This window comes from Xiphias gladius, chromosome 21 (genome assembly GCF_016859285.1).
Source record: "Xiphias gladius isolate SHS-SW01 ecotype Sanya breed wild chromosome 21, ASM1685928v1, whole genome shotgun sequence".
NCBI classification, from domain to species: Eukaryota; Metazoa; Chordata; class Actinopteri; order Istiophoriformes; family Xiphiidae; genus Xiphias; species Xiphias gladius.
Window position 1 is genome coordinate 17,267,315 of NC_053420.1, and position 26,518 is coordinate 17,293,832.

At 41.1% G+C, this 26,518-nt stretch overlaps 3 protein-coding genes across 3 annotated transcripts in view; 1 reads left to right on the plus strand and 2 right to left on the minus strand.

Annotated features, from left to right (window-relative positions):
* Nucleotides 1–86: 86 nt before the first annotated feature.
* Nucleotides 87–10,417, plus strand: cse1l (CSE1 chromosome segregation 1-like (yeast)). Its single transcript, XM_040116400.1, has 25 exons — nt 87–205; nt 1,028–1,120; nt 1,273–1,415; nt 2,070–2,171; nt 2,270–2,415; nt 2,509–2,599; nt 2,763–2,870; nt 3,471–3,563; nt 3,670–3,837; nt 3,926–4,055; nt 4,189–4,254; nt 4,556–4,758; nt 4,887–4,971; nt 5,241–5,302; nt 5,409–5,545; nt 6,151–6,254; nt 6,394–6,491; nt 6,598–6,748; nt 6,864–7,072; nt 7,243–7,340; nt 7,443–7,528; nt 7,737–7,818; nt 8,489–8,635; nt 9,317–9,548; nt 9,740–10,417. Exons 2-25 carry the CDS (start codon nt 1,036–1,038, stop codon nt 9,827–9,829), a joined length of 2,916 nt encoding a protein of 971 aa, XP_039972334.1. The 5' UTR covers nt 87–205; nt 1,028–1,035; the 3' UTR covers nt 9,830–10,417.
* Nucleotides 10,418–10,779: 362 nt separating this feature from the next.
* LOC120783103 (retinol dehydrogenase 10-B-like) lies at nt 10,780–13,352 on the minus strand. The gene is made up of 5 exons (XM_040115833.1): nt 12,903–13,352; nt 11,519–11,617; nt 11,226–11,371; nt 10,999–11,130; nt 10,780–10,900 (listed from the first exon to the last, which is right to left on the minus strand). The coding sequence occupies exons 1-5, from the start codon at nt 13,350–13,352 to the stop codon at nt 10,780–10,782; spliced, it is 948 nt and encodes a 315-aa protein (XP_039971767.1).
* A 6,849-nt stretch (nt 13,353–20,201) lies between these two features.
* The window catches only part of LOC120782993 (potassium voltage-gated channel subfamily B member 1-like), a 34,474-nt gene continuing 28,157 nt past the window's right edge, over nt 20,202–26,518 (minus strand). The window contains exon 2 of the mRNA XM_040115629.1: nt 20,202–22,125. Coding sequence (XP_039971563.1) covers nt 20,272–22,125 — 1,854 coding nt within the window. The 3' untranslated portion in view covers nt 20,202–20,271. The remainder of the gene's footprint in view (nt 22,126–26,518) is intronic.

A 26,518-nucleotide genomic window follows, 5' to 3' on the forward strand; every position in this document is an offset into this window, starting at 1 on the left:
TAGTAAATACTTCTCTTGTGCTGCTGCATTTGATGGAGACCAAGCAAGGGGTGTGTCTTAAAGCTTTCGCCTGACATCTGCGCTTGCGCAGTATACTGACCGCGCAGTTCCGTTTGCTCCAGACGTTTGAAAGCTGGCAGGGCGAGCACGTCTGTTTGGTCTGCAGTGCCTTCCCATCCCACCCCGACTGAAACTCACTGGAACGGTAAGACGTCCCATTACTTTAACGGTCACCAAATCCAGTAATGCGCAACTCTAACTTGTATATTTGATCATAGTCCAGTATCTTGCGAGTAAACACAGTGTCCGGGAGCTAACTTTATGGTTAGCGCAGAACACATTAGCAAGCTAAAGCTAACATTAGCAGGCTGACCTGGAGGAGACCGGCTGCTGGATCAGACTATTCACTGGAACTGGGTTATTGCTTTCCATGGCGGTTTAGATAGTATTGTACGTTGTTTTGTTAATTCGGGACAAAGGAGTAATAGATAAATTCCGTTAAATATGAATTTAACTTTACATACGAACTAGTTCATACGATATCCCAACCACCATGTGCTTATATTACTTGCAAAGGAATAGACAACCTTTAGCCTGCTAGCTTAGACATTAGACTGCATAAACCGATCTGGAGTCAGCGGGGCCAACGGAGCTAATGCCAGATTGTAGCCTGGCTAGGTTAGCTGCTAGTAAGCTAACGTAAACGGCGGTCTCAATGTATGGATGACTGAAACTAGCAGAGGAGATGTGAACTTAGTATCAAGTATTACTTTGAGTTATTTAATAGAGCAGTGAAACTGTAACACATTTTAATCACAACACGGAATGTTTCAATAATTAAACTTAGCACAGAGGGAACTTTTAAGCAGTTAGGTCTTGCAGGAACCAATACACACGTTTTAACAACGCATTGCTAATATTTGTGTACATGATTACTCAGCATTTAGATAAAGTCCTACCATATATAGAGAGACGGTCAGTCTCTTGAGCACATTGCAGCCAGACACTCTGATTTTCTCGCCTTCAGTTACAAGCATGGAACTGAATGATGCCAACCTACAAACCCTCACCGAGTTCCTCAGGAAAACACTGGACCCAGACCCAACAGTCAGACGTCCAGGTAATACAGCTTAAAGACATGGCATTAACTTGCATATCTTAATGCACTTTATCAGGAATGCTGTTCTCATTGACCTACTTAAGCTAAGCATTCACTAGATTTTGTAATATCGGCTCTGCAACACCTTTTTTCTATTTATCTTTCTGTCTTAGCTGAAAAGTTTCTTGAATCTGTGGAGGGAAACCAGAACTACCCCTTATTACTTCTCACTTTGCTGGAAAAGTCCCAAGACAACGTGATCCGCGTCTGTGCTGCTGTTACATTCAAGAACTACATCAAAAGGAACTGGCGCATCGTGAGTCTCACTAAAGAACAAGACATTTACATGTTATTTACTATGCTCATACCTAGTATCTTGTTTGTAAATAGATTAGTGTGTCCAGATTGTGTCCAGGTCTAGCTGAAGTTAAGCACAGTGCATAGCCGTCTTCACATATTACATCAGATTTCACATTGTCTTTATTTGCCACGTTATGAGAATCTGTGAACAGAAAATACGAACTAAGGTTTATCTGCATGGCATATTACATACTACAGTGGTAGCCTTAAGTGGATCAGTTGTTTTGCATAGGCACATCAAATGTAAATTCCATCAGCTGGTCCTCAGTGTGGTTAGGGTTGCACTTGCATTCACATTTCCACAACACACACAATATTGTAAACATCTGTACAATCTGATGCAGTTTAAGCCCAGTTTCAAGCAGATTGTGTTCAGTTTGTGTCACAGGTTTCATTTCATTGCAGTGGTATTTTTTAAGACTGTTGTTTGTGTTGATGCATTGGATTGCATCATACAGTAAGGTGTACTGCCTGTCCCACCCACTGTATGGATCACTCTACAGATAAAGTAACATTTCATACTAAGTGTAAACAGAACTATTGCTGTACTAGCCTTGTTGTCCTATGCTCTGAGTTGATTATCCTACGTTTGTAATTTGTTTTCCCAAAGGTTGAAGATGAACCAAACAAAATATCTGATCTAGACCGAACAGCGATCAAGGCAAACATCGTAAATTTGATGCTAAGCAGCCCCGAACAGATTCAAAAACAGGTACATCCACATATGTTACAGTACCTTAAAGAGTCTGGTTTGAATGTGTGAAGAAAGTTACTTAACCAAGCCCTCGTTTATGCGATTAATCTCCACAGTTAAGTGATGCCATCAGTATCATAGGAAGGGAAGATTTTCCTCAAAAATGGCCTGACCTGCTAACTGAGATGGTGACCCGCTTCAGAAGTGGAGACTTCCACATCATCAATGGAGTGCTTCGTACTGCACATTCCCTCTTCAAGAGGTAGAGTTCACTACTTAAGGGTTTAAAAATGTTTTTAAATTAACTTTGTACAGAAATGTTCAAATCTTTTCTACCCTTTTTTTGCTTTTTAAGGTACCGCCATGAGTTCAAATCAAATGAGCTTTGGTCAGAGATAAAACTAGTCCTGGACACATTTGCCCTGCCTCTGACAGAGCTGTTCAAGGTTTGTAATTACATTCAATGCAGTTATCACAACACTTACAAGTAAACCAGTTGTTATAGTATTCTCTTTGTTTGATTTAACAAATATTGAAATGTGTTATATAGTAATTTCATTCTAATATTACGAAGTATGTATAGTTCATTTTCTCTACTCTTTTCTATAGGCCACTATTGAGTTGTGTCAGACTCATGCTACAGACGTCAATGCCTTGAAGGTCCTCTTCTCCTCCCTCACGCTCATCTCCAAGCTTTTCTACAGTCTTAACTTCCAGGTCAGTTCATTTTGGTTTGTACTTGGTGAATTTGCTGTTTTGTACAGTTTGTCTCTTTCATATATATTGGATTAATCCTTTTTTCCAGCGAATATGAAAACCTAGTCTAGACCTCTTGTGTGCATTTCTAGCTAAACACCAGAAGTTACGAGTCTCTTAGCCTCTCCTGTGCTGTAAAAGTCAACATCACCAATTGCAATCTGGCACATGCAATGAAACAAAAATACTTTACAGTTAATGTTTCAACATTGGATTTATTTATTTAATTTCCACAAGACTAATTGAAGCCCTTAAGAGTCAGACAATGTTTCTTGGCCTTAAATCAGTGAAAATCAGCACCGACAAATTATCCAAAGGGGGGGGGTGCTCTGATTTATTATTTAGAATTGTAAAATTAATAGTCACATAGTAATTATTGATAAATTGTAACTATTGTAAGGCAATTATGCAATAGCATTTTCAGAAAAGTGTCATGTTGAATTTGTTCCATGTAGAGGATAAGCCAGCTTCTGTTTCTATAGTAATTCATTTTAATTCATGTACAATTTATTCATGGATGTGAAATATTTACCTATGCCTGCACGCTGCATTATTACACAGGACCTTCCAGAATTTTTTGAAGACAACATGGAAACCTGGATGACCAATTTCCATGGCCTACTGACTTTGGATAATAAACTTCTACAAACAGATGTGAGTCGTATTTCTTTTCTACTCATGCAGTACATTTTTAAATCTGCTAAACTTTTTAAAGGGATTTTTAACATGTTTTTATCTCTCTCTTGCAACAACTATACAGGATGAGGAGGAAGCAGGTCTCCTGGAGCTGCTGAAGTCTCAGATCTGTGACAATGCTGCTCTTTACGCTCAGAAGTATGATGAAGAATTCCAGCCGTACCTTCCCCGGTTTGTCACTGCTATCTGGAACCTTTTAGTTTCTACTGGCCAGGAAGTCAAATATGACCTGGTGAGAGCACTGATCTTTACTGTTTTTCTGCGTTCTGTTTTGAAGTTCGCTTTTCCCATACTAACAATACACCTCGTTTTTGTTTCAGCTTGTAAGCAATGCTATCCAGTTCTTGGCTTCGGTCTGTGAAAGGCCACACTACAAACATCTATTTGAAGATCAGAATACGCTCACTAGCATTTGTGAGAAGGTCATTGTGCCCAACATGGAGTTCAGAAGTAAGTAAATGCTTTGCTCTCTAAGTCATCAGATTGCACCTGGAAATGTTAATCAGGGCTCTGCTTGCTTGGACACAAACATGTACTTATGTACTGTGTGATACTGACCAGATTGCCTGTAATGCCTGATCAGGTGCAGATGAGGAGGCCTTTGAAGATAACTCTGAGGAATACATCCGGAGGGACCTTGAAGGATCTGGTAAAGATTTATATTATTGATCATCACCCTTTTAATGCAAATTATTCTTACGATAACATGAAAGACTATTATGAACACATGACCAATGTAATTCCTCCTCAGATCGTGTGTTTGACTGTTGTTTGGAATACCAGAAAGGTGTCGTCCATATGCTAGTACATGTGCATAGTTAATAAGTCGGTTGGTTAGTTAAAATGTTGGCATCCAAAATTTCAATAGAAGGTTTCTGCATACAGCTTGGCAAATAATGCACAGTTAACAAAACCATACCAACGATACCCTTTATCTCATCCTTCATCAGACATCGACACTCGTCGTAGGGCAGCATGTGACTTGGTGAGAGGCCTTCGTAAGTTTTTCGAGGGCCCGGTCACAGCAATCTTCTCTGGCTATGTGAACTCGATGCTGGCAGAGTACGCAAAGAACCCCGGGAAGAACTGGAAACACAAAGATGCTGCCATCTATTTGGTCACATCACTTGCGTCTAAAGCCCAGACACAGAAGGTATGGTCAAGATAAATATTTAAAGGGCTATTGTAACTGGTAATACAGTGTATATTAATGAACTGTGTTTTGTCTATGATTGGTATTATTGCTCCGTGCTTCAAGTTTTGTCTTTTTATCCCCTTTAGCATGGAATAACACAAGCCAATGAGTTGGTGAATTTGACTGAATTCTTTGTGAATCACATTCTCCCAGACTTAAAATCCCCCAATGGTAAGAATACTCTTTAAGGCCTAAATAAGCTGTACAGTTGCTAAATGTCTCCTGTGTTAAAACAGCCGACTAACTGTTGGCTTTGACTGTGTGTTTTTTGGTAAGTAGCTGAGCACTTGATACAGAAACTGGCAATTTAAGGTAGCTGACATGGCTTTTATGTGTTTTTGTAGTTGTGCAATCATTTTGCAACTGTGGTGAATTCTAAAGTCAACACTTAATTTTGAATACACATAAATTAACATCAAGCACTTATATTGTCACTGCAGTTAATGAGTTCCCAGTGCTGAAGGCAGATGCCATCAAGTATGTCATGATCTTCAGAAGCCAGGTACAAACTCTTACTTCTCCACAACTTATTAAATTAAAAAGAAAAAAAAAACAAAATAAAATAAAGGCCAAATGAAAGCTTTACTGAGGGTTCTTCTGTCCTTCAGCTTCCTAAGGAGCAGCTGCTGCAGGCAGTTCCTCTACTGATAACTCACCTGCAGGCAGAGAGCACAGTGGAGCACACTTACGCTGCCCATGCTTTGGAGAGGCTGTTCACTATGAGAGGCCCCAACAACACCACACTGTGAGTATTTGGCAATATAGTGACAAATGTTTATATCGTATATCTTTTAATTTAACCAAAATGATTGCTGAGCTCAAGTGTTGTTCACTCACTTCTTTCCAAAACATAAAGAGTGAGCACTAATTACAGTGCATTATTGGAATATTCAAATAAGTTGGAAAATTATTCTCTTCTGGTCCCCCAGTCCAGTTTAAAATGAGGCGAGTTTGTCCATATTTGAAGACAATTGTAACTGGGTCCTTAATTCACATTAGTGATGATAGATCGGGAATGACTGTAGATTAAACAGTATGCACTTTTTAAGACGGAAAAAAAGTTTTAGTGGTAAAGCTTGCCACACTGTACATATAGATCACATTGTATGAAAGCTCTCTACTAAATATGTAAAATTTTCTAGTATGTATGAAGTAATTACTCATACCTAATATTGGGAATATTGCCAATGTATTTACTTTTCCCCGTCCGACAGCATTGCAACAAAAGTCATTTTTTTTTCATAAAGATTTTTATAGACAACTGAGATGAAACAACATGGCAGTGTGGAAAGTCAGCTCAGACTTTTGTATCGATCTTTTAGAAAGTCATCCTCTCTGTATGTTCTTCAGTATCACTTCTGCAGAGATGGCACCTTTTACTGAACAGTTGCTCAACAACTTGTTCAAGGCACTGGCTCTCCCTGGTTCTGCAGAAAATGAGTACATCATGAAAGGTAAACTTTACTTTCCTCTGTCATCTAAATGCTCCCCTTGAATGGTCCTCAGTCAGTGTCAGACCAACTCCAAAGTTATTTTAAGTAGTCTCATCATGTCTTTTTTTTTTTTTTTTTTTTTTCTTTTTCATTTTTAAAGCCATCATGCGCAGCTTCTCCCTGCTGCAGGAGGCCATTGTCCCCTACATTCCCACTCTGATCGGTCAGCTTACTCATAAGCTCCTATTAGTCAGCAAGGTAATCCACACTTTGTTATTATTTATGGATATAGGTAGATTTTACCAAGATGCTTGTTTAGGGGATACATGTGTCAACTAATCCAAAATCTGTCACCTATTTTCAGAATCCCAGCAAACCTCACTTTAACCACTACCTGTTTGAGTCCCTGTGCCTGTCTGTTCGCATCACCTGCAAGGCCAACCCCACTACTGTCAGCAGCTTTGAGGAGGCTCTCTTCCCAGTCTTCACTGAGATCCTTCAGAATGATGTCCAGGGTGTGACATTTACCTATGAAATTTATTTATCTTTGTGTAGATGGTGTTTCGATAAATGCAGCGTGTGGCTAATCCGAGGCAACTCAACTCATCCTCCCTGTGTCCTCTCTTACAGAGTTTCTTCCATACGTGTTCCAGGTGATGTCTCTACTCTTAGAGATCCACTCCAACTCTATTCCCTCTTCCTACATGGCTTTATTCCCTCACCTGCTGCAGCCTGTGCTTTGGGAACGCACAGGAAACATCCCCCCTCTGGTGCGCCTGCTTCAGGCTTACCTGGAGAAGGGAGGTGCCACTATTGCCAGCTCTGCTGCAGATAAAATAGTAAGTGATAGCACTGTTGTGTAAAGCAGAGAATATTGCAATGTTTTACTTGTCCGCAGTTGATGACAATGATTGTAGCTTTGCTCCTTTCATTCTTAGCATAAATGGACGATCCATTTTCTTCACTGTAGTAAGCCTATTCAAACTGCGATGTCATCTTTCCTCCTCAGCCTGGCTTGCTTGGAGTCTTTCAAAAGCTTATTGCCTCTAAGGCCAATGATCACCAAGGTTTTTACCTTCTCAACAGCATCATAGAGCACATGCCCCCGTAAGTTGATTATAGTCGTTTGATCAGTAATTGATTGATTTTGGTTGTGATTAGGTTATGTCATGATGTTTTGTTGACTTGTTTTACTTTTTCTTTTGCCAGAGAATCAATCACTCAGTACAGGAAACAGATCTTCATTTTGCTCTTCCAGAGGCTACAAAGCTCTAAAACCACCAAGTTCATCAAGAGTTAGTACCATCATTTCCCTGTTCTGCTTAGACTTATTAATCTGTTGAATATTGTCAGTGACAAACTACATGGTTTTTAAGTAGTAAGCACTGACAGCAAGTGTCAGCCAGTAGAGTGTCAGTTATCACCAGTCCTATTATTAGGTATAGTCTTATGATAATGAGTTTAAAGTATAAAAGTTTTTACTGGTTTTCCTCTTTCCCACAGGTTTCTTGGTGTTTGTCAACTTGTATTGTGTCAAATACGGAGCTATTGCACTTCAGGAGATTTTTGACAGCATCCAGCCAAAGTAAGCGTATTTTCAATATAAACCACAAGAAGTTGACAGAAAACACACTGATGTCTGACTGCAGTTATTTAGTGGGTTCAGCCATCAGTGCAGCGTTTAGGCAGTGGGAATATGACAAGTTATATTGACCTCAGTGTTCAAAAGATTCATAACGTGGCTGTCCCTTTTGAATTTGATGGCCCGCTCGAGCTATCTAAACCTGCCTTGCTCACTGTGAAGAAGCCCCCCCCTTTTTTTTTGGAACAGGACATATTTTAAAGGAATGGTCCAGCCAAAACTTTGATTATCAAACACTCGTTCCGTTTAAACTTGAAAGGTGGCTCCTTGTAAAGGATGGAATCTGTAGTCAGCTTGGATTCACAGGTGACAGTTTATTGGTGAAAAAGGTGTCTCCAACCTGCATACTTTCATCCTGATTACCACCTGCAACCATACTTTACACCCATTTATATGCATAATATAGTGATCAATGCAGCCTCTCATGTTCCTATGAAATTTCATCGTGTGATAATTATACTGATCCCTTGATCCTGTGCATTATAGTAAATATGCCCGACAATAGGTCTTGATCCCAGTGCCTTTGAAAGTCTCCAGTGTGTTTTTATGTTTACTGTACGTGCAGAGGACCAGTGGCAGAGTATAGTAACCCTTTTTGCTTTTTGTATTGCAGAATGTTTGGTATGGTGTTGGAGAAAATAGTTATTCCAGAGGTTCAGAAGGTGTCTGGAGCAGTTGAGAAGAAGATCTGTGCTGTTGGCATTACAAAAATCCTTACTGAGTGTCCTGCAATGATGGACACGGAGTACACTAAAATCTGGTAAGGAAGTGTCTTCATGACACCACTGTCTTTCTATCCGTCATGCAGTTACTCGGTAAAGCCACTATACACCCACAGTGCCTGTGCATGGTGCAGGACCTTTAATATCAGATCAGTCACATCTTATCTCAGACAGCACTGTTTTCAGATTGATGGATTTTAAATTTTATTAGAAATCTGTTGTTTAAGGTTGGATTTATGAATGCTAGGGCAGGGAAGCTTAGTTAATACATGACCAGTGTTAAAGTTAGGGTACGCCTGATTTTAAAAGGACTTTATAACCAGATAGCCTCATTGTACAAAGTTTAAAAATGACATATTTTGCTTGATTTTAATGTTTTGATGATAGCACTGAAACTACCTAAACTTAACTAACCATAGAAATTTAAACCTTTCATCCAAGTCCCATCTAACCCAGCTTTTACATTATTGTATGTGAAGGTGTAAACAGGCTGTAAACATAACCTGTTAAAAATATTGTGTGTTGCAGAGTTTCGTCTGAGTTTTAACAGGCCTAATGTGGTAGCAGTTCACTGATTGTAAAAGTTCACTAATTGTAACATATACAAGTATAAATTAGAAATACTCTTGTGATACATATGAAGTTGCAAGCTTGGTGGCTAATTTGTTGTCCTGAGTAAAACAAATATCAGTCATCTGGATTTTCATATGTCTGTTCAGGACCCCACTGCTCCAGGCCCTCATTGGTCTGTTTGAGTTACCAGAAGATGACAGTATTCCAGATGATGAGCACTTCATCGACATCGAAGACACACCGGGCTACCAGACAGCATTCTCACAGCTGGCCTTTGCTGGGAAGAAGGAGCACGACCCGATCGGAGACGCTGTTGGAAATCCAAAGATCCTGCTGGCACAGTCGCTCCACAAGCTTTCTACTGCCTGTCCAGGAAGGGTATGTATAGACATCCAGGAAATGTGCCTCAGAACTAATATTCTGTAGTGATGTGATTTTAACATAAGTCATAATGACTTGGTTTAGATTATTTCCCTTTTGAATGTTACTATGCTGCTCTACAGATGATCGGGTGTTGCAGAAATCAAATCAGTGATTGTTTCTCCTTGTCTTTGTTTATTTTGGTGCAGGTTCCTTCAATGCTGAGCACCAGCCTGAATGCAGAGGCCCTACAGTTCCTGCAGGGGTATTTACAGGCAGCCACTGTGCAGTTGGTTTGAAACTGATGTGATGGTGTTCACGTAATAAGGAGAACACAATACACTGCAGGAGTAGCCAAAGTGGCCCCGGGTCACACGACAGACCTGCTTCAGCTGAACTTGAGTCTTTGCAGATTTGGTTTGACTTGACACTTAGACGATGGATTTGCCAGAGAAATAGTAATTTGGTCTGAATTTAGGGTGTGTTCTCTGATGGAAGTTTTTTAAGGGTTTTTAAAGACATGACCAAAAGTGGGCCTTTTGTTTGCTGTGTAGCAAAGGCTAACAAGGATTTGAATATCAAGTTCTGATATAATTGTCAGTTTATTTCAACAACAACAACAACAGCATCAGCGGAGGTAAATTTCAACAGTATTGTGAAACCATGAACATCTGAATCATATGGGAGATTTCTTTAGTGCTTTTTTTTTTTTTTCTTTTCCTTTTTTTCTTTTGTATGTTTGAATTCCTTTTTACGGTTATGGAGACTGTAGTCAGTGGCTCAAACATACTGCTTAATATTTTCTGTTGCATGTCTCCTGTAGATTTGTTTGTCTAGTTTTGTTTCTGCACTGTTTGTTAATATGAATAAAAAGAAGCACTTGTATAGATCTGCTACCAATGTAGTCTCTTCAGTACTTCTGTAGTATTTTGAATTTATCTTGGTTTGCGAACCCTACTGGCCTCCAGTGTAGAGGGTAATAACTTTATTCGTACTTTAAAGGAACTTCCTTCCTTCATGCCCAGTTCTGGTTATTTATAATTGGATAATAACCCATCATTAATGTAGAATCACTCTTTATCATATTGCTATGAATAAAGTTACCATGCAGCCTGGTGTGAATACAGACAAGTGTAGATATTGGTCTCCCTTCAATTAACAAATTTGTGTATTAAGAATATACAGTGTGAGCCTTTGGTGTCTGCAGTGGTCCATTATTTAACAAGGTTATGAGACAGTGAGAAAAGTGTTACGAGGATTTGATATGGCCGTTGAAGGTCTTCATTTCAACATTCTTGATGAAGGGTAGCATGCATTTGTCACCTCCCATGAAGCGATACGTTGCCACGTTTGCCTCCCAGGGTAGCAATCTACAAATGGAAAGCAAAAGTCCCACATTAATTTTCACCTTGCGTCTAACAGTTTATACACATGCACGTGTTTCATAAACAGCCCGATCAATACTTACGCTCGTGCAACGAAGGGGATGTACATTAGGCGAGGAATGCAGATCATTTGCTGTTCAGCTAAAATGGCTTTCATGGACTGCTGCACAGTGTAGAGGGGCTGCAGAGGTGGAATTAGACTCCTGAGTTCCTTCCTGGAAGATACCAGACAAGAAGGTGAAAATACAGAATCCATATTTTCTGATGGTCCCAACCAGAAAAGTTGAAATGATGAATGATGGTGTCTCACCTGATCTCACAGCCTGCAAACATCCCTGTGTCTACAATATAAGGGCAAACTAAAGTAGTTTTGATGCCATCCAGGTCTTCTGCAAGCAACTCGTGTGTCAGTGACTCGTGGAAACCAACAGCTCCAAATTTACTGGCACAGTAATCCTGGAAATGAAAGTAGATAGCAGCAGAGTGGCCAGCATTTAATTGAGTTGGTCAGTCAGTTACCATTATGTTTTTTTAAACGGATTGTTCTATGGTGTGTCTGTTCAGATTCAGGATGAGGAAATCATTAATCATCATGCATTTTACCTCTACACATGCAGTGCTGAATAGTCCGAGAGCGCTGGCAATGGTTACAATGTGACCATGGTTCTTTGCTTTCATCTGAGGGAGGAAGGCCTTTGTCATCTGTTGGGAAAGATGATATTGGTATATTTAATAGAAATGGAGATGATGGCCTGATTTACCCATAAATGGTGACCAGGGCCATGGCCACCAGCCTTGTTTTACAGGGCTACATTGTGCCCTCCTTCAAAGTTCATGTAACTTACTGAAACTGTATGGTATCTGGAACATTTTATAGGCCAAGAGTCAGGTGAGGTCATACCAAAACGTTAAGTGCTGTAGAAGCCAGATATGTTGAAAAACTTTATTCTGTCTACTGGCTACTTCATAAATAGTATATTTGGCCACAGGTTCACTTTAGTGTCCATTTGCTTTAATGTTCTTAAACAGACATTTGTTAAGAAATATGCAGCATATAAGCACAGTAGAAACTGAGGTGACAGTGGCCTGTTGTGTTTACTGTAGATTTTGTCAGGTGGGCTTTCTACACATCAGAACTTCACAACAGCATGAACCTGTGGCCTCTTAGGCAAGGCCCCAGATTCCCATGGGCCCCCAAAAGCCGCAGCTTTACAGTTTGGCAATTGGTTTTGTTGTAATTGTAACTTTCTTTTAGAATATGGATATACAGTATGTGCACTCAGGCACACTCCTTACTGTATGTTGGGCCCTTTATGCTTGGTGTTGAAGTATCAAAATTTAGTTTTAAGACCTTTGAGCTCATACTCTGCTTATGTGATGCATATTTCTAAAGTTAAAAGCTGTGGTCATGTAGCATCGAAATACTGTAGAAAATGCACAGCAGGGGCTGTTAGGATTTAAAAGGGCATTAGCTGCTCATTTTTGCCCACAACATCACAGGTTCTGGTGCATTAGGGTGTGAGAGGCGCATTCACAAAAATGAAGAAACCAGGCGCCCACTGTATGTCGGCTCCTGATATCCTTTATATTTGTTGCTAATGAGCTTACCATTTTATTATATGAGCATGAGACTCGGGCTTTAAGAGGATCATGTGCAGAATCACGTGCCCTTTACTGGTGGGCTCCTATTTTTCTGTGGATGAGTGGATACAAGGTTTACCCCGCTGCCCACCCTTCACTTGCACACTTGCAAGGGCATCCCTGCCCTGATGTGATGCACCAGCTCTGCTGTGGCACAGGCCGCTCTGATCCCTTCACACATCAGTGCGCAAACACTGGCCCGAGCCAGCGGGGAGGACCCAAGTGAATGGATGTTATGTAATTCACGCCAGACTGGCAGATCACGCTAGCTCTGTGGCTGTAAGGTGGACTTTCGCGGTTTGCACGGGTGTTTTTGTGCGTAAAAGGTCTGTGCGTCAAGTCTCACCCAAAAGAGCGCGTGGCAGTTCACCAGCAGAGTCCTCTCCAAAAGCTCGTCAGGACAGTCCAGCAGCCTCCGCCCGGCCACCACGCCTGCGTTGTTGACCAGTATGGAGACATCCCCGACCTCCGCTCTCACTCTGTCCGCCGTCTCGTAGATGCTGCGACGCTCGGACAGGTCCACCGTGTACGTGTGCACCTGAACTCCCAGCTCGCGCGCCAGCCTGGCGGTCTCCTCGTTGGCCGCCGTGTTGCAGTCCCACAGCACCAGGTGCGCTCCCTCTTTGGCGAACTCCAGCGCGAACAGCCGACCGAGCGCGCCCCCGGCTCCCGTTATCAGACAGAGCTCCCCATCGACGCACTTGAGCCTCGGTCGGAGGAAAGTCTGGATAACCGCAGTCAGGATGGAGTAGGTTAGGTCTATGAGCATCAGCAGCAGGTCCACTATAACGATCATGATGCTCCAGTCCAGTCCGGTCCCTTCTGCGCCCGGGAGAAGTTGCAGAGCCACACAAGCAGACCGCCAAGCTTTGGAGTAGTAGTTGTTTGTGTGTGACGTGGGATTGGATGGCCATTTTATATAACTTGTGTGTGCGCCGGATTAGGTGGCCAACAGTAGAAGGGCTTTTTGTCTGATGACCAAGGAGCTGACTAAATAACCCGTGCACATTCATAACTCGTTCATGTACAGTGGCCGTGTAAAACTGGGGGCAGGGATTAAGATAAACCTGGGGTCCGGAGCCAAAGTCAGCACATATCACTATATTCTGTATCGAGCTGAGAGAGACATGCACACACATATGCCAGCATCGATCGCATAATGTATAGATGTTAAGATGTTATTTTTAAGCACTTGAATCCCGTGTGATTCCCTGAGCAGCCCCACATTGAAACTTTGCACATTTCATTGGGCCAATGGCCTGTCATTGGTTTCGCCAGCCCGCACGCACGCTCGCCACAAACGACGCCAACCTTCTGCAGCTGCCTTCCTCCCGGAGGACCCCTCCACTTATTTCTGGACAGCCACTCGCTTTGGATGCTCCTGGCTCCGTGCACGCGACCCACGTGACCACCAATTTCCAGTTGCATGCGCTCTGCCGGAGGGACGGGGCCACATGTTTCCAACGTGAAAGGGCCGCGGCTCTTTGAAAGCACACGCTTGAATTGTGTAACTCCGACTGTGTTTTTCTCGCAGCGCAAGACCGCGGATTTAGCTTCCCGTCACTCACCCCTGAATCGCTTCAGGAAGGAGGGATCCCTTCACCGCCACTGATCACAGAAGTGCGAACCCATCCTTTAAAAGTTGGAGAGCCGTGGCTTCGAGCGGTGTAGCCGAAAGTGCGCGGTAGCTCGTATCTTCTGTGTGGCAGGGTTTTTGCAGTGACTCCTCTTAGTTCATAATATTCCGAAACGCTCAGACGAGACCAGCCTTGAATTATTTCGTTTCCACAGACTTCAGTGTGGTGTTTCGTGTCAAAAGGGTCAAAGGGGCCTCAGGTTAATAGGTATCTGCACAAGATCAAAGGTGGATGTAAGTGAATATATAGTTACAGTTTTTACTGTTGGAGGCGTTTTTTTTTTTTTTTTTGTCTACACCCTAAAATAAAATAAAAATGAAATAATGGCTTTCAAATCATTTCTCTTTACTTCTCTTCTTCATGCTTTACTTGTGCTTTCCTTCTGTACACGCTTTAACCATTTGACCCAAAGACCACATTTGTTCGTCAGTACACTTTTTTTTTTTTTAAAGCTTTTATACTTGGGCGGTAAACCAACTACGTTCTCTTTTCTTAAATGTTTTGTAAGTATTTTTGAATAAGTATTAATGTACTAAATTTAGTTTTAGATAATACATTTACAGCTTTTGGTCAGTCAGATGAGGAGAGGGTTAAGTTCTCTGTAAGTTTTTTCCTCTTAAAAACATGTTGGAACTCTATTTGTTCTCTCAGAGTTGCCTTGAAATGAACAATATTCTCTTATGTAAAAATTAAACCATAATCTTTACTCTGAACTTCGTCAAACTTTTTTCTGTAAGATCTTTACCTCTGCCACAATTGATCACAGTCAACTGCTTTTACACAAGTATGATATTTTTGGTATTTTATCCATGACTGATCACCTATTACGTAGACATTCCTTTCATGTTATAGAAAGTTATCCCTGATCCATGATGTGATGTGGATTATCCAACTCTGAGTGAAATGTTAAGGTGATAAACTTCCTTGCACGTGTGCACAAATCCCTAATATTTAGCATTCTTCATAAACGCACATTTTTGGATAATGCCTCTTTTTTCTTCTAGTACATCAAACATCTCATTTTGTTGTTTTAAAACATCTTACTGTACATGTGACCCTGGCTTTATGGGTTGTGTTAAGGTTTTTGCTTCAGAGAGATTGCATCTCATGGAAGTTAAGACGGTTTGTGTCTTGGGAAAAGCCTCAAGTTGTGACCGGCATTGACTGCATGTGATGTAATCCTCTTCAAAACTGTGGTCATGATGTAGCCGTGATGTAACGCAACATAACAAATGGGAATCTGTTGGGTGCTTTGGGGGAGAACTGGATTTACATTGATCGTATTGTTGCATCATTACAACCCTTTTTCATACCAGGGACCCAAAATAGATAACTGACCCCCATCTAATAACATTTTCTTAATCTTTAAAATGTTTATAGTAGGTGACAGTATAACAAACTAAGACAATGGTTACAGGTTAAACCTACAATGGGAACAGCTTTTATACTGTACAATTTGTTATGATGTCAAAGTTTAGTGAACTGAATATGGCATTGAGAGTGCTTATCTTTGGTATTTATCCTAATAGTTTTTTGTTTTGATACAGAACACAACACTGGAGGGTGCTGTTGTCTAAGGTCTGCAGTCTCCATCCACAAACTGCGCAATCTCACCAGCTTGCTCTCATATATTACATTCCTGTTGTTATGTACTCAGGGGTTTTACAAAAACACATTTCAGTCAATAAAGTAAAGCTCATAGGACCAACGCTGGATAATTCTTTTATTAAGCATCAGTCAGTAAATTTGCTTCAAAATTGCTGATCAGACATTTTTTCCCTATAGCTTCTTAGATGATATTTACAAGTTCAGTGTGTCAAAGTTTTTAATAGCGCTACATGCCTTGAACAACAGGAAACCACAAAGATAATATTCTACAAAGTCAACTGGTACAAAGTATGAAACTTTACGAAAGAAACATTTCCCCAGACACAGTAAGGGCAGCATACAGACCTTTGTGAGTTGAACAGAGGTGATTTGTTCCTTGAAGAAGGGGGAAGATTCTGAAAATTAAATTCTGTGTCTGAATTTGGCCTAAACCTCTTGTGTGGCCTATTGTGTTTAAAGAAAAAGCTTACTTAATCACATTATAGCTTGTGCTTTTCGAAACTGTATTTGAACCAACATGTGTACTTTTCTATGCCGACACTTTTATTTGCATGGTTGTTAGACAGCAGAGGATTTAATTCTGAAAAATAAATACAGTGCAGTTCAGAAGACAAGAAAAAAAAAGATATAAAAAGCAGTAAGGACACTGTTAACATTCATCCAAATTGACTATGGCTTGTTTTAGTAAGTCCACTATGATGAGAGGCTTAATTCCAAAGATTTCTCAGTATTTACTGCATGTCTGAGCGTTGTGTGATGAATATTACTGAATCTTCACTGTGTAACACACACTCCCTTTTTTAATCTATCTAGTTTTTTCTTCTGCTTTTCTAACGCCTTTAGTAGTGAAAGTCATATGACCATTTGTCAGATAAATGTTTTTATCCCATTACCATGCAACATTAAGGGCTGGGCTGTAACAAAAATCCCACACACCACTGATTGTTTGTGTAGTTTCCTGTAAGCCTCCATAGCCCCCCCATTTCTAGACTCTTCTCCTACAAAGTTTGTTCCTCAGGACTCTATGACACCATCTGACCGAAGACACTGCTGTAACTGAGCCTTTCCGGCGGGCCCGGATCCTCCCTTTGCATGCCCAAGATGATATTTATAGAATCACAGAAATGAACACATCCCCAAAATGATGCCTAGACCCAACTGCCACATTTGCATTGTCATTCTGCACAGAAGACTCAAGCACAAGGACACTCCTTGAAATGGAAACACACACCTGAGCGCTGTGTGCCTAATCTGGCTGGGCAACTTAAGTTTCTCACTGACAGAATATCATGGCAGCCATGTTGCCCGAGGAATGTTTAACTCTCTCAAAGGAGACGATGTTTCTGGTCTGTGTTAAAGACACTGGGCTGAAGTTTGCGAGGGAGCAGAGTGCTACAGCCATCATTAGGAATGTCAGTTGTAATCAGGCGGACAGCTCTGCTGCACTGCTCTCTCCGTCACACACCGCTTCTTCCTATTCCATTCACATTTCCCAATCACTCTCTAGTAGCTGAAGTGAGCACGCACATCATAGCGACAGCACCTCAGTATCAGCTCTACGCTGCAGTGGTCGGGCCCTTCTCTGTTCTTTTGTAATTTGCTGCAATGTGTGCATGTATCTATGAAAAAGAGAGGGTGAAATAAAGGAATGATGACTGAAAGACCTGAAATCTAGTTTTCTGTTTACATGGTTTCTTTAATAATTCAGGCTTCAGCAGACTGAAGCCACAGGTGGTGATGGACAATAAGAGATGAATGAATGTACGAACAGAATGTAGACGCTGTGAGTATTTGCAGTATGTTACTTGAGGCTTTAAGGACTCCATCTCTGCAAATTAGACTACTTGCTCACATCAAATGTGAGCCATCCAGTCATCTCTACCATCACCATGGAAACAGTGGTCATTCACTCTACTGAATGTGTCTACACCTGTTTGTTTTTGTGGAGTGGGCCTTTTCTACATGTAAATGTTTGGTGCATTTAGGGGTAAGTGCACAGGAGAGACATTAGAGGATGGGCTGTGGATGTCTAATATATGACAGCATGATGACCTAGTTCTCTGTATGTTTATTTGATGCACAGTTTGTTTAATTGTCATTCGGGCTGCATTAGACGGGGCACAGCGACAGATTCAGTGTGCGGGGCAAGTGTTTCTTAAAAGCAAAGGCACAGAAATATCTAACTCATATTATGTCTAATGATTGCAAACATCCATACAGAGTAAATACTTTTTTTCCCTATTTTTTAAGCCTAAAGATTCACTACTAAAAATAGATGCTTTGTAGCATGCTTGCATGATATGTTGTAAAGTTAATAATGTTATAAAACCATGCTTGCATGACTAATGTAACAAAGATTATGAGAGCACCAGATGATCAACACCGAGACTGGTCACATATTAGGAATCGGGGGCATACAGAAAATCAGGGAGCAGGATATTTGGTTGAACTACAGTGACCTGCAGAGACACGTGCCTGAGTGGCGAGCTGTACGTAGCTGCGAGGTGGCTTTATGTTCGTAAGAGATGTCATGTGAACTCATGAGCATAATGTTTTGGATTTCTGGGAGCAAACCACTCGCCAAGGTCCGTAGTGTGTAAATAATCAAATTAGCTTCTGAAACGGATAAAAAATAAAGTGCTGTGTTCCTTCTCCATTTTCCTTCTTCCTTGTTTTTTTTGATCCTTTGTAAACAGCTTTCTTCCTCAGGTGCCAGTCCTGTTATTTGTACATTCTCCAGCTTACATGTTTGTACTGAATGAGCAAGTATGGCTCCCTGAAATATGTCAGCTACCACTGTTCAGAAAAGGAAAGCTTAATTTTCTTACATTCTGAGAGAGAACAGTTCTTTGGTTCTTCACATTGCACAAAGGATAGCAGGACAGATGTTTACAGGGAGACAGTAGCAAACAATACAAATGTATCTACTATAGTATATTGTCTAATAAATGCAACTCCATCAAAATAATGCAGTATGTAATCGAAATGCAAATCTATGAGATTAGCACAATAAATTTTGTCTAAGAGTCCATTCTTTTAGAAAATATCTTAAAAATATAAATTATTTGGACTCTTTACCTTGTAGAATAAATGTGTATCTTTGTAATATTCTGCTTTTGTAGTTAAGCATGTACACTATTCAAACTTTTGCAAAACTGGAAGTTCATCATAGAAAATCTTTGTGATTTTCAATGCTGTCTTTCCAGCTATAGTGATACTCTGTCATTTTATATCAAGTTAATTTTATCAGCTACAATTGGAATGACAACACCTCTGAAATGCCTTGGAGAAAGTTTTGAATAATTTTTGATTTTCTCCAGATTTAAAAATGAACTCTGATTACACTAATCTGAGGGACACACACACACATTTAGAAACAAACAAAATACGTAAACAAACAAGAATAAGTAGTTTCTTTTTTATGTGTTCATAATAAAAAATAACTATCATGTTAAGGTGCGCTCTCTTGCCATTAGTCGGGCATAACGGGAACAGGAAGGAAATTGATGGATGCAGCCTCACAGTGTCTCTCTTTGTTGTCTAAATGTATTCAGTGCAGTAAAAAATATCGATGAGCAAGACACTAAACTTCTGCTGAAAAGGAACAGACTGAAACACTTGATTCTCTTCAAGTTCACGCTTAAGACAAGAGACCAATAACGTTACATAACAATAAATATACTGAAGGATAATTACTGCACACACTTATATGCTGTATGTATGCGCTCTCTGTCTGCGTGCCTTTGTCTGTTTCTAACTCATACAAACACAAACATAAAACATGGGAGACAACATGAACTAAGGCCAATTTTGAGGAAGGAAGTTAAAGGAAGCAAAACTATACATTTTCCCAACATGTTTGTAATGACATAATTATACATTGTATAATCATACCTCAGAGAACAATTACCCCCTTTACACTACAACATAGTTATTTGAACTATCTCAACTGAATGTTTTTCCCAGTTGTCAGCTCTATGTTTCAATGCCCTCCGTGGTTTGCTACAGATTGGACAGCCTTTGCTAATGGCTTTATCCAGGGATGTCAGAAAAATAGGTTTTTGATCATAAAAATGATATTCTGTACTCTTATAACAAGGTTGTAATTTTTGGATGACAATCTGGGCTAAAACAAATCTATAAATAGTAAAAATGGCAAAAAATGATCAGACGGGCATTCCTTGCCATTTTTAAGACCTCTTAGATCAGAATCCTCTGCAAAGTAAATTCTTTAAGGAGTCCTTGGTCAGAAAAAGTTTGAGAGAACATCACAGAAATCTTTCCCATCTTCCGCAATTATTTTATTTTCATGAGAAATATTTTGTATTGTAATTCTTTAAATGTTCCTGCAAATGTTTTCAGTGCCTTTCATACTTTTGGAAAGTTTACTATGCGTCTTAATTGCTCTCCAACCACTCTGCTTCCTCCCCTCCTTTCTGTTTCCACCATGGTCTCTAGCTTATTGTAACTTTAAGCATTAGAGTGACTCTTCTCTCCTTGAAGTGGCTGTAGCTCCTGAGCCACATGGTTCTCCTGCCCCTCTAACGGAAGTGCGCTGTTACCCAGCTTCCTCTGGAGGCCTTCCATGTGGTTGCACCCTTGGGGGAAGCTTGACTGATGGCCAGATTTGGGGCTGGCTTTTTCCAGGAGTCTTTGGGATGGGTTGGTGCCCGAACCATCATGCAGGTGCTCCTCCTCATCTGTGTCAGCATCAATGAACTTATTGATGGATGCATCGTGGAATGTGAAGATGCTGGGCAGTAAATTCTCCGGGCTCTTGGTGGGCGTCCTGCTGCTGGCAGTTGTGTAGACAGAGACCTCCGGGCTCTGGACTGACGAACTGTCTGAAAGGGCACCTGTCCCTGAATCCTCACCGTCTCTGAAATTGACCTTGAGCGAGCAGCTTTTGAGTGGGTTGTTGAAACTCAGGCCCCTGGGGCTGTCAGAATAGGGGTTGGGCTTGGTGCCTCGTCCTTTCAGGGGTGTACTGATGCCCTGGGATCCTTCATGCTCATTCTCCAAAGTGGGCTCCAGGCTGGGATTGGTGCTGACCCTCCCTGGCATGTTGCTGATGGGGCTGTGGGAAAAACGAGAGCTCTCAGGAAAGTCAGTTGTACAGCTGATGAAGCTGTCAATGCTGGACATGCTCCTCACATCTGTCACTGCATCCGCTGTGCTTGCGATGGCTTCAGCTGGGATGTTTCCCATCTCAAATTCACCTCTCCGCCTTACTGCTTTGGCCAACGGCCCTTTTTCTTTGCTGTTCAGGTTGGGTTGTGACTGGGTCTTGGCCATCTTGTTGTACATCTCCTCCAGTTTCTGTGCACTGAGATGCTGAGGGCTGCAAGAGGGCTTGGCCTGCTCTTGGTAGCTTGACTCAATGTTCTTCGTGGGACTGCTGGGGCTGGTCTCTGACTGGAGTTTGGGTGTCCCTTTCAGTTGACCAGGAGACACGTGATTATCATGTACCTTCTCCTTCTTTTCGTCATCTTTTTCCACCATTACATCCATGAGCTCTACACTGCGGCCAAACGCATCTTTAATGTTCATAGAGACAATGCTACCATTTCTCTTCGCCCGCTCCAAGGCCTCCCTTCGTTTAATGGCTTTCTCTTGCCTCTTTTGCTCTTTGTAGAATTCAGAGAAGTTATTTACAATGATGGGGATAGGAAGAGCTATCACCAGTACTCCAGCAATGCAGCACAAACCCCCAACTATCTTTCCCAGTAAAGTTTTTGGGTAGATATCTCCATAGCCTACTGTGGTCATAGTAATGGTAGCCCACCAGAAGGAAGCTGGGATGCTTTTGAACTTGGTGTCCTCTTCATCCTTTTCTGCAAAGAACACCAGACTGGAGAATATCATGATGCCCATGGCCAAGAAAAGGATGAGCAGGCCCAGCTCATTATAGCTCCTCCTAAGTGTGAAGCCCAGAGACTGAAGACCTGTGGAGTGACGGGCCAGCTTCAGAATACGCAAGATCCGCATGATCCGGAAAATCTGAACAACGCGACGGACGTTCTGAAATTGGAGCACACTCTTGTTGGATTCTGTTAGGAAGATGGTGACGTAGTATGGCAGGATGGCCAGCAGGTCAATAATATTCAGAGGACCCTTAAAAAACTTCCATTTGTTGGGGGAGGAGAGAAAACGGAGCAGGTACTCCATGGTAAACCAGGCAATACAAACAGCTTCCACATGGGCCAGTTGTGGGTTGTCTGTGGCTTGACCAAACTCATCTGTGTCCTGCAGCTCTGGAAGGGTGTTCAGAGACAAGGCAATGGTGGACAACACAATGAAGAGGATGGAGACAATTGCCAGGATCTGGAAAACACAGAAGGAAAAACAACATTAAAAATTACTGAAAAATTCCCAATAAAGTCTGATGAGTAGACCCCAGTGCTATGGCCATCTAGTGCCATTTTCTAGTGATAGCAATGTTGGTCAATTGGTTCCCCTCTTTGGTCCAGACTGAAATATCTCAAAAACTATTGGATGGATCAGCGTTAAATTTTGTATAGACATTCAAGTTCCCTTCAGGATGAATCCAAGTGACTTTAGCGATCCCCTGGCTTCCTTAGCGCCACCATGAGTTTGACATGTGTGGTTTTAAGTGAAATGTCTCAATGACTATTAGATAGATTGTCATGAAATTTGGTACAGACACCAATGTCCCCCTCAGGATGAGTTGTAATCACTTTGGTGATCCCCTGACTTTTCATCTAGCACTATCATCGGGACAAATTTTAATTTCACCAATTATTTGGTTTATGACGAAAATACCTACACAACTAATGGCATTCCCATCAGGCTCAGCTGTGCTATGTGTTTGGTACTAATTAGCAAATGTTAACATGCTAACAAGCTAAACTGTTAGCATCAACCTGTTAGCATTGCCATTGTAAGCATGTTAGCATGCTGATCTTAGCAATTGATCAAATCACCACTGTGCCCTGTGCCTAGGTACAGAGCCGCTCACATAGCAGTAGATGTCTTTTTTGGTAATATTTTGTTTATAAAGTTCTCTTGAAGGTCACCTTGAAAAGCTGCTCCCTTTCTAAAGTTTCAAGGTGTGTTGGTCAGGTGGCAAATCAAATGAAAGGTACTTATGAGAATATGCATATCAACAAAACAGGGATGGCTTCAGACTAATTGCATGGTCAGTCCAGTCTTTTAATCTTTGTGAAATAAGCTGCAAACACTTGATCATCAGTAAATCATTTCACTGATTATCACTGCCCAGACTGAAATGATTAAAAGACTTAAAGATTAAAAGACTGCACTGAATATGCATTGACTCTGAGCCCATCTGTTTTTTGTTTGTGTGAGGGCCCTTCTCTTTCCATTGAACTTGCAGTTGGCACCACACTTGAAGATTTTATTTTGAAAAACTATTTTATCAATATTATAATCAAAACAAACAAGAAAAGTAGATCCAAGCAGTATTTTGACTGCATGTATCATTTAAAGGGACAATTTTCAGTATTAAAAAGTAAAGCAGAACATGAGAGTGGATGACTTAAGTTAGCAGTTGACTGCCCCTGAACTATATGCTGAAAGTTAAAATAAAGTGAAATAGTGCTTTAACAATGTCAGAGGAAGAAGGTCAGTCCCATGAAAAACTCAATTTCAATGTGTCAAACTGATGCTGTTCCATTTGTGGCATTAAATTGCGTTTCAGAACTGGAGAAAAAAACCCAACTAGTAATGACATTTTCTGATGATATTAGTTCACGGCCCATTTAATTTTTTCTGGCTACTTTCTTTATGAGCATTCATGAAATGTCATGTCAGCATTTCAAAAGAAATAGGGTCAGAGCTAATGTGATCTCTGGGGCAGATGTTTTTTTTCCCCCTCTCTCTTCAAGTCTTGATTTAACATTACAGAGAGAGAGAGTGAAGGAGGGAGATGAGATAGAGAGAGAGAGTTTGAGATTGTACTGATACATCACACTTGTTCTTCTCCATTTCCCTCTCCATTTCTGTTTAGTATACTTAAATCCTTCAGTGCCTGAGGCTACAAGAAAAACACAATGTATTACTTCTTCTACAAAGCACACGATACATGGTCAGTGAGCCTGACTGACAGATTACTGGAGACTTCTGAGGCATTGAGCCACCTACTAATGATATAATCTGCTACGTACAATAAGGTCTGGTCATAGTGTTGGGGATTAAGAAGGCTGTTGTGGATGTGTAGGTGTGCAACACCTATTATTCCTGTCCCAGAGTCAGTTTGAAATCCAACACAAGGTCACTGTGGAAGCTGTGTCCCAAGCCAGTGGCGAGCAGGATTATTCCCTGGTACCAATCAGCAGCCATAAGCTTTAATTAATCTTGACAGGTGACTGCTTGCACACCTACCTTGGCCTTTGAGGAGGGAGACTAAAACCAGAGAAACCCTGTTGCGGGGGAGGTAAGAGAGATGGCAGGAGAAAGACTACAGTAAAGGTGTTTTAACTTGAGCAGCCAAATAGTTCAACTTCGAGAGTGAATTAAAGAGCAGAGAAAAAAAATTGAACTCTATCAGAGCCTTTCCCTGAAATAGCCTGCCTCCGGGTCTGGATCCCGAGAGACACCAAGTGATGGATGAAAATTCTCTAATACGTCCCATTAGAGGTGGATTTCTTGCTGAATAATCACACCCAAGAGAGTAAAACAACTAATGTCAATGTGAAACATTAACATGGTCTTTGTAACAGTAACAGGTTGAAGTAGGAGTTACTATTTTCAGTGTTTTTGAGGACGTGAAGGTCAGATAGGTTATCGGAAACCCTAAATTCTGGAGTTGTTGGAAAAGTAAATTGTACAGTGTAAGCAGTGAATTAGCAGCAGCATTTCAAAAGAAACAAGAGCAGAGAGGCATTGGCTCCTGAGCCTCAGTTTTAAAACTGGCGTTCCAGTGGAAACCACACTCATCAGATCAAGACTAATCTAGCCTGACGCACTGACCAGGCCTGAGTGCGGCTAATGAATCATGCTGAATACAGAAGACAGTGTTGATACTCACCACAGAGACACAGATAAAATGAGAGAAAGAAGTGTCAGCTGAGGACACTTGGCACAGTGACAAATCTTTGAGGAAGAGGAAATGAGGCAAACCCAGTCTGAACAGAAATTTGCGAGTTTCCTCGGTTAGGAAATTTAATGTGATGTAAGTGTATTTATGATTTGTGTATGCGGCGGGTGACACGGTTTCAAACATGAGGAAATTGAATATGAACTTGGTCTTTATACAGCTGCCAGACAGAACAGAGCAGGAAGAGAATAACAGACTACTAGAGTAAAGTGAGTATTCTCAAAGTGCCTCTAAAGCCAAAATTAATTTAGGTGAATATATTTTACTATGTAGTGAGGACATTAAGACAAAGATACACTGCTAAAGAGGGTTAGTGTTGTCTTACCTCATTAGCTCTAATGACGAGCTCTGAGGTCATGGGACGGTACGCCTCACTTCCTGTTTGAATACACTGAAAACATGGAGCTTAATCTAATCAAGTCAGGCCGCTGCGCTACTTCTGCACAACCCTTATACACACTTATATAACAAACACAAACACACTCACACACACGCACACACACACACACACACACACACACACACACACACACACACACACACACACACACACACACACACACACACACACACACACACACACACACACACACACAAATCTTCACTCCCAGCTCAGTAATTGGCCCCAAGCTTCCCTTTCCCACAGGTCAGGAGGCAGGAGACTGAATATTTAATATCTTCCTGAAGTGCAAGCTATCCTGTCCTGGAAAAGGTGTGTGCGAGTGGCTGCTCACTAGGCCAAGACGGACTGCAGTGCCAGAGAGCTAGCCTAGTTTTCACACTGCTTTCACACAAGGTTAGTTCTGCTTCATGCTTGATCAAAGGAGGGATGGACATGGAAGGAGACTTCCTATAAACACATGGCAGGATTAGCAGTTCAACAATTACCGGGTGTGTAGCCAGGTTGGAGCTTATATGTCAGGAGTGAAAAAGAAAGCATTTCATGACTTTAGAGGTTTTCCCAACTATGTTTTATCAACGCACACATGATGGACAATCTATCCTATTTTGTGCTTCCAGGGTCTTTATCCCTCTTGCACCTTCTTATTTAGTCTCATTCATTCCACTCACACTCAATGTAACAAAGAAGGGCAAAAATACTTTAAAAGGATTATTTAACACAAAACATATCATTCGATTACGAAACACTTTGCCACAGCTGTGTGCTTTGAATGGTTGAATGGTGGTAAAAATGGTGTAAAATGTTTATCGCATGCTCCATCATGAGAACAGAGGCTGTGGTCAGCTCTGATTTGTGGAAGTTACTTACAGAAGTGACAAATTTCCATGGAAAATCATCTGACATTGCCTAAATCATATTTTTCATTTCTACCCTCCAGTGAGAAATGATGATACCCTGATATTATTATGTTCAGTGTTTTTATATGGTTTTGCTTGATTAGTTTAAGTTGCATGTCTTTGTTGTTTTTGCTGTTAAGGTAGTTTAGAGTCAGCAGGTTAACACAGGTGTCGACATGCAATCCAGCGTCACAAAACTGAGATGATACATTTTGGGAGAATTGTTTTTCCTCAGAGGACTTCAATAGTTAAGATGTCTAATTATTGGTGAATCACAGAGCTTTACATATTGGAATATTTTGAGACAGAGACTTCAGGAGAGAACAGGCAGAAGAGATA